At 44.8% G+C, this 13,616-nt stretch overlaps 1 protein-coding gene across 3 annotated transcripts in view; it reads right to left on the bottom strand.

Moving 5' to 3' along the window:
• Positions 1-13,616, bottom strand: part of FGD3 (FYVE, RhoGEF and PH domain containing 3) — a 105,175-nt gene that overhangs the window by 18,325 nt on the left and 73,234 nt on the right. For all 3 annotated transcript variants that reach the window (XM_059856012.1, XM_059856011.1, XM_059856013.1), the window contains exons 12-14: positions 13,279-13,358; positions 12,857-12,887; positions 12,269-12,370 (exon numbers count right to left, since the gene is read on the bottom strand). In XM_059856012.1, the coding sequence (XP_059711995.1) occupies positions 12,269-12,370; positions 12,857-12,887; positions 13,279-13,358 (213 nt within the window). The remainder of the gene's footprint in view (positions 1-12,268; positions 12,371-12,856; positions 12,888-13,278; positions 13,359-13,616) is intronic.

Here is a 13,616-nt window from a genome sequence, read left to right as displayed (position 1 = left end):
CTGGAATCCTAATCAAACCAGGGTTTTACTCTGCCTAGTAAAAGGACACCTGTGTGCTGTGATGGGACTTGGAAAAAGAAAAAATTTCCCAAGCAAATTTAGGGAAAAGAGTAAATTCCTCCAGTTGCCTATTCAGATCACCATGTCTGTTTGTTTATTTGGAATAATGGGCTAAAAACAAAATGCCCTCTACTCTTACCTGGAAAATATTTCAAAAGGGCTTCTCCCTGTTACATTACCATTACCACTCACAGTGTCTCAGAGCTGGTAACAATAGAGTTATTGACATGTATGTAAGAACCACCCAGATCTATGGGGAAAGAAACAGTGGCATCTAATATTCATGATTTAACTAGCAGAAGCATTCTCAATCTCAAATCCTAGAGATGTCACTTCCACAGATCTCAGCTCTCGGCAGCACTTTTCCTTGCCAGCCTTCCAAGACTGCACAAACTGGGTCCATCAACACACCAGGTGCCTTCAACTCTTCTGAGATGAAGCAGTGGTGAAAGAGGTCCTTTTCCTCAGGAACATTTTTAGATGGTTTTAAAAACACCTTTCACATAGCCTGGAAACGCTGCAGGTGAAAAGGGAGGAACTAAACCACAAACGAACCCTAAAGCTTTCTAAAAACCTTTCTTAAATTACTACTGCTACCACACAAGCATGGTCAGAGTTGCATGCACTGGTCATGAACTGCAACCAGTCCTAAGCACTGTAACAGAGAAAATGTATGGCCAAGGATGGGAAAAAAACAATTTGACTCTCTTTGTACAGGCTAATTTCTAGTAGCTGTTACAGATCCAGACAGGAATCCATGAGTGCATATCCATTTCTTGAGACAAAAACAAGGGTCGCTTTTCCCTCTAAAGTTGCTGCCCAGTATTCCATAGATGATATGTCTGGTGGATGCTACCTAATGCAGTGTATTGCAGTTAGAATGTTCTCAGTATTTGTCCAGTTTTCCTTACAGAAATACTTTCAGTCTGTTTTAACTGACAGCAATTTCTGTCACATTTAGCTGTGACATAGTTTCAAAGCAGATTTTCTAGAGAAGATAATCTCCTAAAAATGCAGGTTGCCATTCCGGCATCAAAGCAATTACAGTACAGACTGCATTAATATCACAGCCAGGGATAAACCACACTTCTGCTCTGCCTGGCTTTTATGAAGTGTAGAGTATGTAGTCTATGATGTAGATAATTCACGCTTTGGAAATTGTATAAAAATTTTAAAGATCCAACCATGCATCTGACCCCCATGGCCAGAAGAAGGGCTTTTCATTTCCAAAAGATTTCCCCGGACACGCCCAGATAAAATCGTGGCCATTAACAAGTGAATGAGTCTTTCCTGGGTGATCAGCCACCATCTCCCAAGAATGTCCAGAACATTCACCGAACAACACCTGGGAGAGATTACATTGAAAAACGGTGATGTCCTGGCTACAGCTGAAAGGAAGACCATTTCGAGGAGCCCAGACAGCCATCCAAACCTATGGACTGACTTTTGTACAGGACTGAATCTGTATAGTTCCCATTATACATATGTAGGGACTTACAGAAATCTTAGGTTATTTCTGCTCCAGGCAGAATAAACTGTATATAAGCTGGCTACCTTGAGCAGTTGGTGTCACACTCTGGGGAGACGCTGACACTACGTCGGTCTGTCCCAGGTTCACCCAGTGTCAAAGTTCGGGGTTGACGCTGTCTTGGCTGTGGTGGTTTTATAATATTCTGGTTTTTTTGGTTGTTGATCTAATAAATGTATAAAATATTTTTTATAAACCTGGCTGCAGAATTGATCATTTATAACAAATTGGTGACCCCGACGTGATCTGATATTGTGGTCTGGGAACCCCTTTTCCCGCCCAGGGGGAGCCCTGCTTGTTGTAGCGGCCTGGATAGGAATTGGATTTCAGAACCAATCAGATCCACAAAAAACTGCAGACCAGAGCTGCGGATGGTGATTGGAGCCGCGTGCTAACAGAGCCACAGCCAAGGGAGATTAGGGCCCATTCTCGACTCGGAAAGATCTAGAGAGATCTCCAAGATCCGAGGTTTTTTCATCCGTAAAAATCAATGTGCATGAAGAATTCCACGCAGGAAAAGGACTGTAAGTATTACGTGGTTGGGTGGAGTGTGATCGGACGCGCGTGTGAGATGTGACATTGACACGGAGAGTGTGCAGACCCCAGGACTGCAGTTCCACTATCCCGTGAGGGAAGTGGCCAGTAAAGGGGGAAGCGAGAGGTTCTCGTTTGAAACACACGAGACCTGGGGCCCAGGAAGAGTCTAGGGGGAAAACCGGTCACGTTTGGGATCGGAAGGGGGGAAGCGAGCCTGGAAAGGTCCAGGAATTCGTACACTTCTGAAATCAGAGGAAACAGGTAAGAAAGACTACCTACAAGTCGACAGGGCGGTCAACTGTCTGACTTGGTCAGGCTGGTGACTTTTCGCGAGCCGGAAAACCCGACGTTGGAAAAAGGATGGGGACTCGAGACAAAAGCCCCAGGAAAACAACAAAAGGTAAGGAAATTAGTAACCTTCTTTGAGAAAATGAGGTTGGGAAAAAGCAAGGGACAAAAGAAAATCCAGGAGAAAATCCCTCAAGTCCCCGGGAGAGTGTTACCAGAAATACCCTGAGATAGTCCTCTGGGGTGGATGCTGGAACACTGGGATGAGAATCCATGGAGGTGGGGGAAATCCAAGGAAAAGATGATTCATTTTAGTATGGAAAAATGGGGAGGGAGGGAGATCAGACAGTACGTGGTTTGGCCGATATTTGGCACGCTTGAAAGTTGGACCTGTGAGTCTTTGTTTGACCACGTGAACGGTAGCAGTCCGCAGGTCCCGGAGGAAATTGAGTATTCAGACATGTGGAGCCATGCTCGCCCGAGTCTGTACCCGGTGAGAGCCTGCCGGCGTGCAGTGAAAGCAGGGAGGGAGTGGGAACCATTGGAAAATCTTCCACCACCTTACCTTGTGGCTCTACAGCAGCCAGGTCCCGCGCTGGCACAAGCGGTGCCAGGAATGCCTCCCGAAGTGGGGGTGCTGCAAGTCCAGGTGATTGCATCACTGCCACCACCAGAACAAGCAGTGGCATCCACTCCCCCACATGGCCACACGGCTGCAGAGCAGCCACAGCCACAAGCATCCCCGAAGTTCGAGGAGAAGGGGGCGGGTGTCCCCAGGGACAACGCTCCTCCGGCACACCGAACTAGGAGGAGAATGAGGAGGTCAACCGTGGGGGAAAGTGGGGATGAGGAGGAAAAACTTGGTATCTATCCCTTACGCGGGGTACCGACAGCCCCAGGGGTGATTGGATATGTCCACACCCCGACTGACACCAGTGATGTAAGGGCGTTTAAAAAAGAGATGGGAAAGCTGATGGATGACCCGCTCGGAGTAGCAGAGAGGTTGGATGAATTTTTGGGAACAAGCATTTACACTTATGAGGATCTCCAAGCGATCCTCAGGTTGTTATTTAATAACGAGGAGAGAGACATGATCCGGTCAGCTGCGATCAGGGATTGGGAAAACCGGAACCCGAACGGGGGGTCCGGGGAGGAGCGGTGGCTGAACCAAAAGCCGTCTTGGGAAACCCAGACAGAAGAGGGGAGGCAGAGGATGATAAATCTGAGAAATATGGTGATTCAAGGTATCAGGGAGGCAGTACCGAAGGGGCAGAACATGAGCAAAGTGCTCAGGGAACGCCAGGGGAAGGATGAAACGCCAACGGAGTGGTTGGAGAGACTCCGAAAGGGTTTGAGGATGTATTCAGGGACGGACCCTGATTCCCTGGTGGGGATGGTGTTGTTGAAAATTCAGTTTGTGGCGAAATCTTAGGAAGATATTCGGAGGAAGTCAGAGAAAATAGATGGCTGGCAGGAACAGGGATTGCAGGAATTGTTGCGTGAAGCTCAGAAGGTTTACATGCGCCGCAATGAGGAAAGGCAGAAAATACCAGCTAAAGTCTTGGTGGCAGCCGTGAGAGAGGCTCAGAAACAGGAACAGGGAAAGAATGCGACGAAAAAGGGGTCAACAAAGAAAACTGGTCCGTCTCAGGCTCAGGACAAAGGTTCTGGGGAGCAAAAGTGGGAGTTTGAATGTTATTACTGCAAACAAAAGGGACACATTAAACGAAATTGCCCAAACAGAGCCAAGGACCAGGCAATGTTTCAGGAAGATTAGAGGTGTCAGGGGCTTTTCAATTTGGGTCCCAGAACATGTAGGGAGCCCTTGATAAAATTAAAAGTGGGACCCTACAAAGAAGAGCTACAGTTTATGGTGGACTCAGGAGCAGAGTGGACGACGGTGTTACAAATACCAAAAGGATGCTCTTTGAGCGATGATTCCATGGTGGTGACAGGAGCAAAAGGGGACCCTTTTGAGGTCCCAATCATAAAAAACATTGAAATAAGCACAGGAAACAGAAGACACATTGGTAACATTTTAGTAGCTAAAGGCGCAGATTTTAACTTGTTGGGGCGGGACATGATGGTTGCTCTAGGGGTAGGGCTAGCTGTGGAGAAAGCTCAGCTCAAAGTGAGACTTTACAGCCTCACTGCCCCTGATGAGGAGAAAATAGACCTGAGGGTGTGGTATGTCCCAGGAGAAGCTGGGAGGCTGGACATAGAACTGATTCGGGTGGAAATTGAAAGACCCGAAGACCCAATAAGGGTCAAACAATACCCCCCCTCCACGGAAGGGAGGAGGGGTTTGAAACCAGTGATTGACAAATTAATAAAGAAAGGAACATTAGAACCTTGCATGTCACGACACAATACCCTGATTTTGGCAGTGAGAAAACTGGACGGCAGCTTTAGGCTGGTGCAAGATTTACAGGCTATGAATCAGAGAACTAAGACTCTCTTTCCCACTGTGTCAAATCCTTACACTTTGTTAAACAATCTCTCCCCTGAAGATACGTGGTACAGCGTGATTGATTTAAAGGATGCTTTCTGGATTCTCCAAATTTATTTGGGCACGCACTTGAGCAGGTTTTGAGTGAGTTTGTACCCATGGAAGGAACAAAGCTTCTACAATAAGTAGATGACTTGCTGGTTGCAGGGAAAGGGGAGGAGGAGGTAAGGACAAACACAATTGGGATTTTGAATTTTTTGGGAGAAACGGGATTGAAAGTTTCAAAATTGAAATTGCAGTTCATGGAACCGGAGATCAGATATCTGGGACATTGGTTAACAAAGGGAAAAAAGAAATTGGACCCAGAGAGGGTGGCAGAGATTATTGCCTTACCACACTCGCAGACGAAAAGAGAGGTCTGGCAGCTTTTGGGATTGTTGGGGTATTGTTGGCAGTGGATTGAAAGTTATAGTGACAAGGTGAAGTTTCTTTATGAGAAGCTCACCACAGACAGGATCAAGTGGACATAAAAGGATGAAGAAGAGTTTAAGGGGGTCAAGAAGGTGCTCACTGCAGTGCCAGTGTTGAGCCTCCCTGATGTCAGGAAACCTTTTCAGTTGTTTGTGGACGCTAGCAACCACACAGCACGTGGGGTGCTGACCCAAGACTGGGCGGGGATCAGGAAGCCTGTAGGGTACTTGTCCCGGCTTTTGGACCTGGTCAGCAGAGGCTGGCTCACGTGTTTGCAGGCTATTGTAGCTGTGGCTTTGCTAGTGGAGGAAGCGAAAAAGGTGACTTTTGGAGCACCTCTGGTAGTATTTGCTCCGCAAAATGTGCGGGGCATACTACAACAGAAAGCGGACAAGTGGCTCACGGATGCAAAGTTGCTGAAGTATGAGGCCATTTTGATTCATTCACAGGATTTGGAATTGAAAACAACGACTGCACAGAACCCTGCACAGTTTCTGTTCGGGGAGGCGGCAGAGAAACTAGTTCATGACTGCGTGGAAACAGTCGAGCTACAAACCAAGATCAGGGAGGATTTAGAGGAAGAGTAACTAGATGAAGGGAAAAAGTGGTTTGTGGACGGGTCAAGCAGAATGGTTGAAGGGAAAAGAAAATCAGGGTACGCGGTTGTGGACGGGTTGACAGGGAAAGTGATAGAGGCAGGTCCCCTGAATGCAAGCTGGTCTGCACAGGCATGCGAATTGTATGTGGTTTTGAGTGCATTGAAAAGACTGAAAGGGAGAAAGGGAACAATTTTCACCAATTGGAGGTATGCCTTCGGGTGGTTCATACATTTGGAAAGATTTGGGAAGAGAGGGGGCTGATCAATACGAGGGGAAAAGAACTAATGCATGGGGAATTGATCTGACAAATTCTGGAAGCACTGAGAGGGTCAGAAGAAATTGCGGTGGTCCATGAGAAAGGGCATCAGACAGGAATTCAGTTTCGAACCAGAAGGAACGATTTGGCGGATCAGGAGACCAAAACTGCGGCGCTGATTGTGGTAAGTACCCCAGAGTTTGAAAGGGAAGAAACCCCTGAGGATTCCCCTCAGCCCTCCCCAAAGGAAATTGAATGCTAGAAAAAGATTGGAGGCGAATTGAAACAAGGTAAGTGGAGGCTGCCTGATGGGAGGGAATTTGTTTTCAGAGGATTTACTCAGAGGATTCTGCGAAGGTTGCACCAGAAAACACACTGGGGGGCACAGGCCCTGGCAGAGCAATTTCTAAAATTTTTCGGGTGCAAGGGAATTTATGAATTGGCAAGACAGGAGTTACAAGGGTGTTTGATTTGTCAAAAGATAAACAAATCAAGAGCCAGGAAGGCTGCCCTGGGGAGTCGCCCAATTGCGTACCGGCCATTTGAAAGAATTCAAGTTGATTTTACTGAATTGGCCAAAGGTGGGAAGGTTCAAATTTGTATTAGTGATTGTGGATAAATTGACTCATTGGGTAGAAGCCTTCCCCAGCTCTCGAGCAACGGCCCAGACGGTGGCTAAAAAATTGCTGGAAGAGATTGTACCCCGATATGGGGTAGTGAATTACATAGATTCAGATCAGGGAACACATTTTACATCAAAGGTTATTAAGCAAATGGCCAATGCTTTGGGCATTCGGTGGCAGTACCACACTCCGTGGCACCCCCAGAGTTCAGGACAAGTGGAAAGAATGAATCAAACTTTGAAGGCACAGTTATCAAAACTGATTTTGGAGACAAAGATGTCCTGGTTGAAGTGTCTGCTCTTGGCTTTGCTTAATATCTGAACCATGCTTCATTCAGAGACGGGGCTCTCACCATTCGAAATGCTGTATGGGATGCCATACAAGCATGGAATGCCGGTGGGACACCCCAGATTTGAGGATGGTCAGATTCAACCATACCCGGTTGCGATCAACAAAAACAGGAATTTCAAAAACAGGGAATAGTGACACAGAGTGCTCCTCTGGGGTTCACTATTCACAAAATTCAGCCTGGGGACAAAGTGTTTGTAAAAGTGTGGAAAGAGGCACTGCTCTCTCCTCACTGGGAAGGTCCTTTTCTTGTGCTCCTGACAACAGACACGTCCATTAGGACAGCAGAGAAGGGCTGGACACTCGCATCTAGGGTGAAGAAAGCCGAGCAGCAGGAGGAAGCACCTGACTGGAGGGTCACTTCTTCCCCCGGCGATTTGAAAATCCGACTCCAACATCCTCATAAATGACAAACAACGAGCGGATCCGTTGTATACTGTCAATTGTGTATGCTATCCGTTCATGCACTTTAAGTGTGAATATTGTCAAGGGGTTTTTGTGATTCATTGCAGAAGGGGGCAGAGGCCGAAAGGACTGTGTACTCAGTGTTTGGAGGAAGAACTCGAATTGACTGACCGTATCCTGACCTTAGCCACAAGTCTGGGTATCACTGAATTAGATTCTCAGGAGTGGTTTCGTATTTTTCAAAACGGGGTGCGTGAGAAGCTTAGGTCCCAAGCAGAAATTCTGGGTGTGGAGTGCCGGAAATCCATCAGGGTCCCGTGCAGTTCCGATGCAATCAGGGTGTCTCGGTGGGGCGCCTTTAAGAGGAGGTATGCGGCTAGGTCCTAGGGTGTCTTCCCTGAAGAGTACTCCTGCTGCCGCGAAGATGGTCTTCCTCGCTGCTGGTGGCACCCCCGGGGGCGGAAGCAAAGGCAGAGGAGTACACCTAGTGGGAATCCTGATTGGCCTGAGCCTAGTCATGTGCGGGACGCAGAGTCTGAGCACTGAGATCCCCAGGAACGGAAGCTCCATGGATGAGTGTGGAAAGTGCACTCAGGTGGTCTCGGTCACCGGGGACAGGGGATTCTCAATATACCAAGCCCCAGAGGAATGTCTGAATGGAACTAGCAGGTACTGTTGGAAAAATGGTACTCGGGTGAAATTGTGTGAATTGGAAAGCGGGACTTGGTGCATCAATCCCAAGGCAGGGTTAAGGAACGGGCAGTCAAACAATCACGGGTTCCAGAGGAAGAAACGTGATGCAGAACAGATGTCAATCCCCATTTGTGACCAGTGTAACCGAACTATGTGGGTCGGGGGAAAGACAGAATCAATTTTTATTGCATATCACCAGGTGAACCCATTGTGCTATGATAGTGCAAGGTTGGGGATATGCACGATGAATGGGAAAATGTATTGGGTAACAAGGAATACGAAATTTGATAATAAAGTTACCGGGAAAAAGAACCCACTCATATTGGATCTGGCACGAGCAAAGGATGATAGGGTGTGCCTGCAATATGATAGGGTGATTTGTTTTGCAAACAACAAAGATGATGAGGATAAGGAAAGGAAAATGAAAGAAATAATTCAAGAAATGAAAAGAAAGGAGTCAGAATTGAGGAAACAGAGGACTGAGCAGGAAAGGTTGAAAACACTGAGTGAATAGTACGAGGCCTTGGAAAAACAATATGCTGATGGGGAATTACCTTCCCCAGACAGGAACTTATTCATTGATCTGATTCAAGAAATAGCAACAGAATTGGGTTTATCGAACTGTTGGATTTGTGGGGGTCTGAAATCTGCGGAGAAATGGCCCTGGAAAGGGGAAGGTTTGGCTCCTGAGCAACTTCTGAAATGGGATAGCCCGAGGGTCTCAAAATTGATACAGAGGCCTGAGGGGTGGGTTTTGGACCAAAGAGTGATTAGCTCAATTTGTGTCAGCTGGGAAGGGAGAGAATACACTGAAATTGTAGGATACACTCCCTGTGTGTCTACTTTGATGGTGAATTCTGATTAAAAAAAAAAGGGTTGGCTCCCTGCCCCTCCTTTGGGGTATTGGAGTCTGAAAAATGATACAAACTGTGAGTGGGACGAGAGAAAAGGATTATGCTGGGTCCAAAGTCCAGGAGCCAACCCTTTCCAATCTGTGGAAAGTGTAAGAGAATTCTGGGGAGACCCAGGGAAAACAGACATTAAATGGAAAGCACCAGATGGGATTTATTGGATCTGTGGAAAGAAGGCATACAGTGAGTTACCCCCGAGGTGAAAAGGGTCTTGCACTCTGGGTATGATCAGGCCAGTTTTCTTCACTCTCCCGAGGACAAAAAGCGATCTGTTAGGGGCTCCGTTGTATGAGACCTTGAAAAGGGAGAGGAGGAGTCTGAAGAAGATGATACCGGTGATAAGCGGGAGGCAAGCCTGGGAGGAAGAGGAGTGGCCAGCAGCAAGAATAATCTATTATTATGGGCTGGCCACGTGAGTGCAGGATGGAAGCTATCCTGATCTACCTATTGAACAGGCTGATCAGATTGCAAGCAGTTATGGAAATTGTATCGAATCACACCTCAGAAGCCCTGGACTTACTAAGTCAGCAGCACACTCAGGTAAGAGCCTTTGTGAACCAAAATTGAATAGCATTAGCCTATTTGTTGGCCAAAGAGGGAGGGGTGTGTGGAAAATTTAATGAATTAGAATGTTGCATTGAGATTGATGATTATGGGAAAACCATAAGAGGTTTGGTGGCCGAAATTAAAAAGGTGGCCCATGTCCCCGTCCAAAAATGGAATTTGATTTTGCAGTCCTCCTGGTGGGACAATTTATTTGATGGAGCACGGTGGAACAAAGTAATATTTCTCGTTCTCTGTTCAGTAGCCGGGATCCTATTCCTACCCTGTCTGATTCCGTGTTTTATCAGACTGATCCACTCAGTAGTCAGGGGAATGCAGATTGCAATAGTCCCCATAGACTCGGAGGGAGCTTCCAGAAGTGATGCATCTAAGATCATGAGGCTCGGGGAGAGAAGGTATGCCAGCAATGCTGCAGAAGCATTGGCAAGGTTTGAAAGACAAACCACAGAAGAAAGAAGTAATATAGTATATCAGGGCATCCCACAAGGGGAATACTGAATAGTGTAAGGGGTACTCCGCTTGTGAGGAACCCTCAATGGTGGTGGGTAGAAATAGAAAATTAATGAAGTAGAAGCATGAATTAAATGGGTAAAATAAATGGGGAGGGATTGTAGTTTATGATGTAGATAATTCACGCTTTGGAAATTGTATAAAAATTTTAAAGATCCAACCATGCCTCTGACCCCCATGGCCAGAAGAAGGGCTTTTCATTTCCAAAAGATCCCATGTCCAGAACATTCATCGAACAACACCTGGGAGAGATTACATCGAGAAAAATGGTGATGTCCTGGCTACAGCTGAAAGGAAGACCATTTCGAGGAGCCCAGACAGCCATCCAAACCTATGGACTGACTTTTGTCCGGGACTGAATCTGTATGGTTCCCGTTATACATATGTAGGGACTTACAGAAATCTTAGGTTATTTCTGCTCCAGGCAGAATAAACTGTATATAAGCTGGCTACCTTGAGCAGTTGGTGTCACACTCTGGGGAGACGCTGACACTACGTCGGTCTGTCCCAGGTTCACCCAGTGTCAAAGTCCGGGGTTGACACTGTCTTGGCTGTGGTGGTTTTATAATATTCTATTTTTTTTTGGCTGTTGATCTAATAAATGTATAAAATATTTTTTATAAATTTAGCTGCAGAATTGATCATTTATAACAGAATATAAATAGGAGGCTAAACCATGAACACAGAAGCAAAATCAAATGGAATTTACAAAGCAAGATAATAATAATGGACTTGACCAGAGGCTGTGTTTTAATTACATAGAAAGAAGTGTGCTAATTAGTTTGCTTATTATTTGGGCTCTGAATGCAGCCTGGCTGTGAATGCAGCCATAAGTTAACTGAAAAATATAGGCATGAATTGGGTATTTTCTATTTTTTCCCCCAAATATTTTTAGCTGATTAATAGTTCAGGATAAGTAAACTAGGCCAGATTCTGAAAATGACTCATTGCTGGCAGCTATCAGCAGCAGTAGTCTAGACTCTATGGAGTGTTGTGAAGATCTTCACTGTCAATTTGATTATGTGGGGATGAAAGGCATATCCAACTTCTCTCCTGAGGCCTCTGGGAAATCAGGCAGATAAAAAAAATCTAGATTTTTTATCTGAGTCACCAAATCAGTCCTGAATCTCCAAGGAGAGATGTCAAAAATGGTTAGGTACCAAAACATAAGAACCCCCAACAAACAATTTAGGAGGCAGGGGATAGGGAAGATAAAAAGCTCCCAAGTTCAATCTCTGCAGATGGACCTTCTATCCCTCTGCTCCAAGATCTACCATGTCTGAAGTCATAAAAGTCATAGGCAGCACCATATGATATTCCTAAATACTTTGCTCTTTCAGGCCCCATTCCTCTTTAGTTTGTAGCAAATGCCTGTGGCTAAGGTTATCACCATCATTTTCAAGTTGAATGGAGAGATACGGTCCTGATGTCAATACTTCTAAACAAAATTCCTAGCAAACACAGAGTGATACCTTATGGCTGTAGAGAAACAAAAAACTTTCAAGACTATATTACATATTTAGTTGAAGAGTATTTTTCTGAAATACATTTACTATCTAGAAGACAGTATTTTAAGATCCTTTTAAAATGCATAATTTTCCTTCTGAGTCTTTAAAATATTTTAAATAATAATAAAATAGCATCAAAGAAATAATGCCAAAATGCATCTCTGATGAGATGGGGAAAAGTAATGAACAAAATCCCTCAGGGAAACAGATAACATTCCAGACCACTAAGCACTTATAACACTGAGGAATTATACCTGCTCTGCTAAAAAAAGCCACCAGCCTGGAAAACATGCCTGATGGGTCTCTGGCAATTGAATTGTCCTGGGTAATTTATTCTGTATCTGCATGTCTGATTAACTGTGACTGATACACATTTGAGAGCCAGAGAAATGGAGATTACTGCCGTATAATGTCATATGAAAATCCAGAACAAGACTCCACTATTTTAAAGTTAGCTGTGCAAGTCTCAACTGCTGGTAAAACTATTCTGGCAAAGGAGAAGAAGCACTGGTACTTACTGAGGAATCAGGAGGATGCTCCTCCTCTTGTGAAAAAGAACTGTTGAAAGCTCTGAAGGTCTCACTGTTCTGTTTGTGCTTTTCTATTGTGGCTTGAATGACCTGAGACAAAGATGTCAGCAAAGATAAGAAGCATCACAAAAAATATTTCTCTCATAGGAAGATCGGTAGGATTATAATTTGGTGAAAAACCCTTACACTTGTATAAATGAAAGGGAAACTTAAAAACCTTAAGTGGTGGTGTTAAACCCATTATTGTTTCAGTTAAAAACTAAGACTGCTATCAGGCAGGATCTCTACAAGTCAAACTGGAATAATATACAAGGTCTGATGCCTCAGTCTCTTCTCATACTGGGCTTGAGGAATGCACGAAAGGGGAGCCCAGCTGGAGACCCCAGATACTTTCTAGGGCCAGCTGGTCAGCACCAGGACTCCTGACTGAGCTCCACACTTCTCCATGAGCAACTCCAGCACACTGGCCCACCCAGCTTCCCTGCACAGCCACATTAATTCAGAACCCCAAAATGATGATTTTAAATGCTGCCTGCATGGTGATTGCCCTGCTTATCATTTGTGCTTTGTACTAACATGAATCCATTCCCTCTTCTCCTCTTCTGTCCTGTTAAAAAAAAAGAAAAATAGAGAAAACATCATCGTTCTACTTAAAATATTTTCAGTAAATTCGATTCACAGCTTCACAGCTTTGTATCCATTAGATTCTTAGCTTTGCTATCCACTATTTAAAAAACATTATTGATAATTATTGACAGTAATTATTACCAAATGTCAAAAATACTTGAATTGTTGACACAGTGGACCCTACAAGCACTACTTTAAACACTGTAAGCATTCAATAAAGGCAATCAACACACTTTGACTTAGGACCAACATTCTCTTACATATCTAAGTTACCCACCTCTGCTGTTCACCTCATAATTTAAAGCTCTGTCAGATTAGCACAGCCTGTAGGTCAATTTCACAAACCTTCAAAGACAGAACAAGTATCATACCTGGCTTGTAGTTCCAATGATCTCTTTTTTCCTGTTATGGAAAATGTATGAGCCACATTTTGCTTGGCAATTTCTTGGACCTGTAAAAAGCACATCAACTTTTTTACTCATTGAACTTGTCTTTCCAACATTTTTAATGACTTACAAATACAGTCATTCTTTGAAATGCTTAGTCGAAAAGATCATTTGGAATAAAGTATAGAAGTAGAAAAAATAAGGGACCGTTTCCATAGTTACCTGTCTTACTACAAAACTTGTGTGTCAGTATCACCAGTCAGACTCCTATGGCAGTAGAGGGAGGTGTGACAGCCAGGGAACAAGGTAAGGCTCTCAATCCA

Source organism: Haemorhous mexicanus, chromosome 11 (genome assembly GCF_027477595.1).
Source record: "Haemorhous mexicanus isolate bHaeMex1 chromosome 11, bHaeMex1.pri, whole genome shotgun sequence".
NCBI classification, from domain to species: domain Eukaryota; kingdom Metazoa; phylum Chordata; class Aves; order Passeriformes; family Fringillidae; genus Haemorhous; species Haemorhous mexicanus.
Note: the sequence above shows the minus strand (reverse complement) of the source record. Positions and strands in the feature narration are given on the sequence as shown.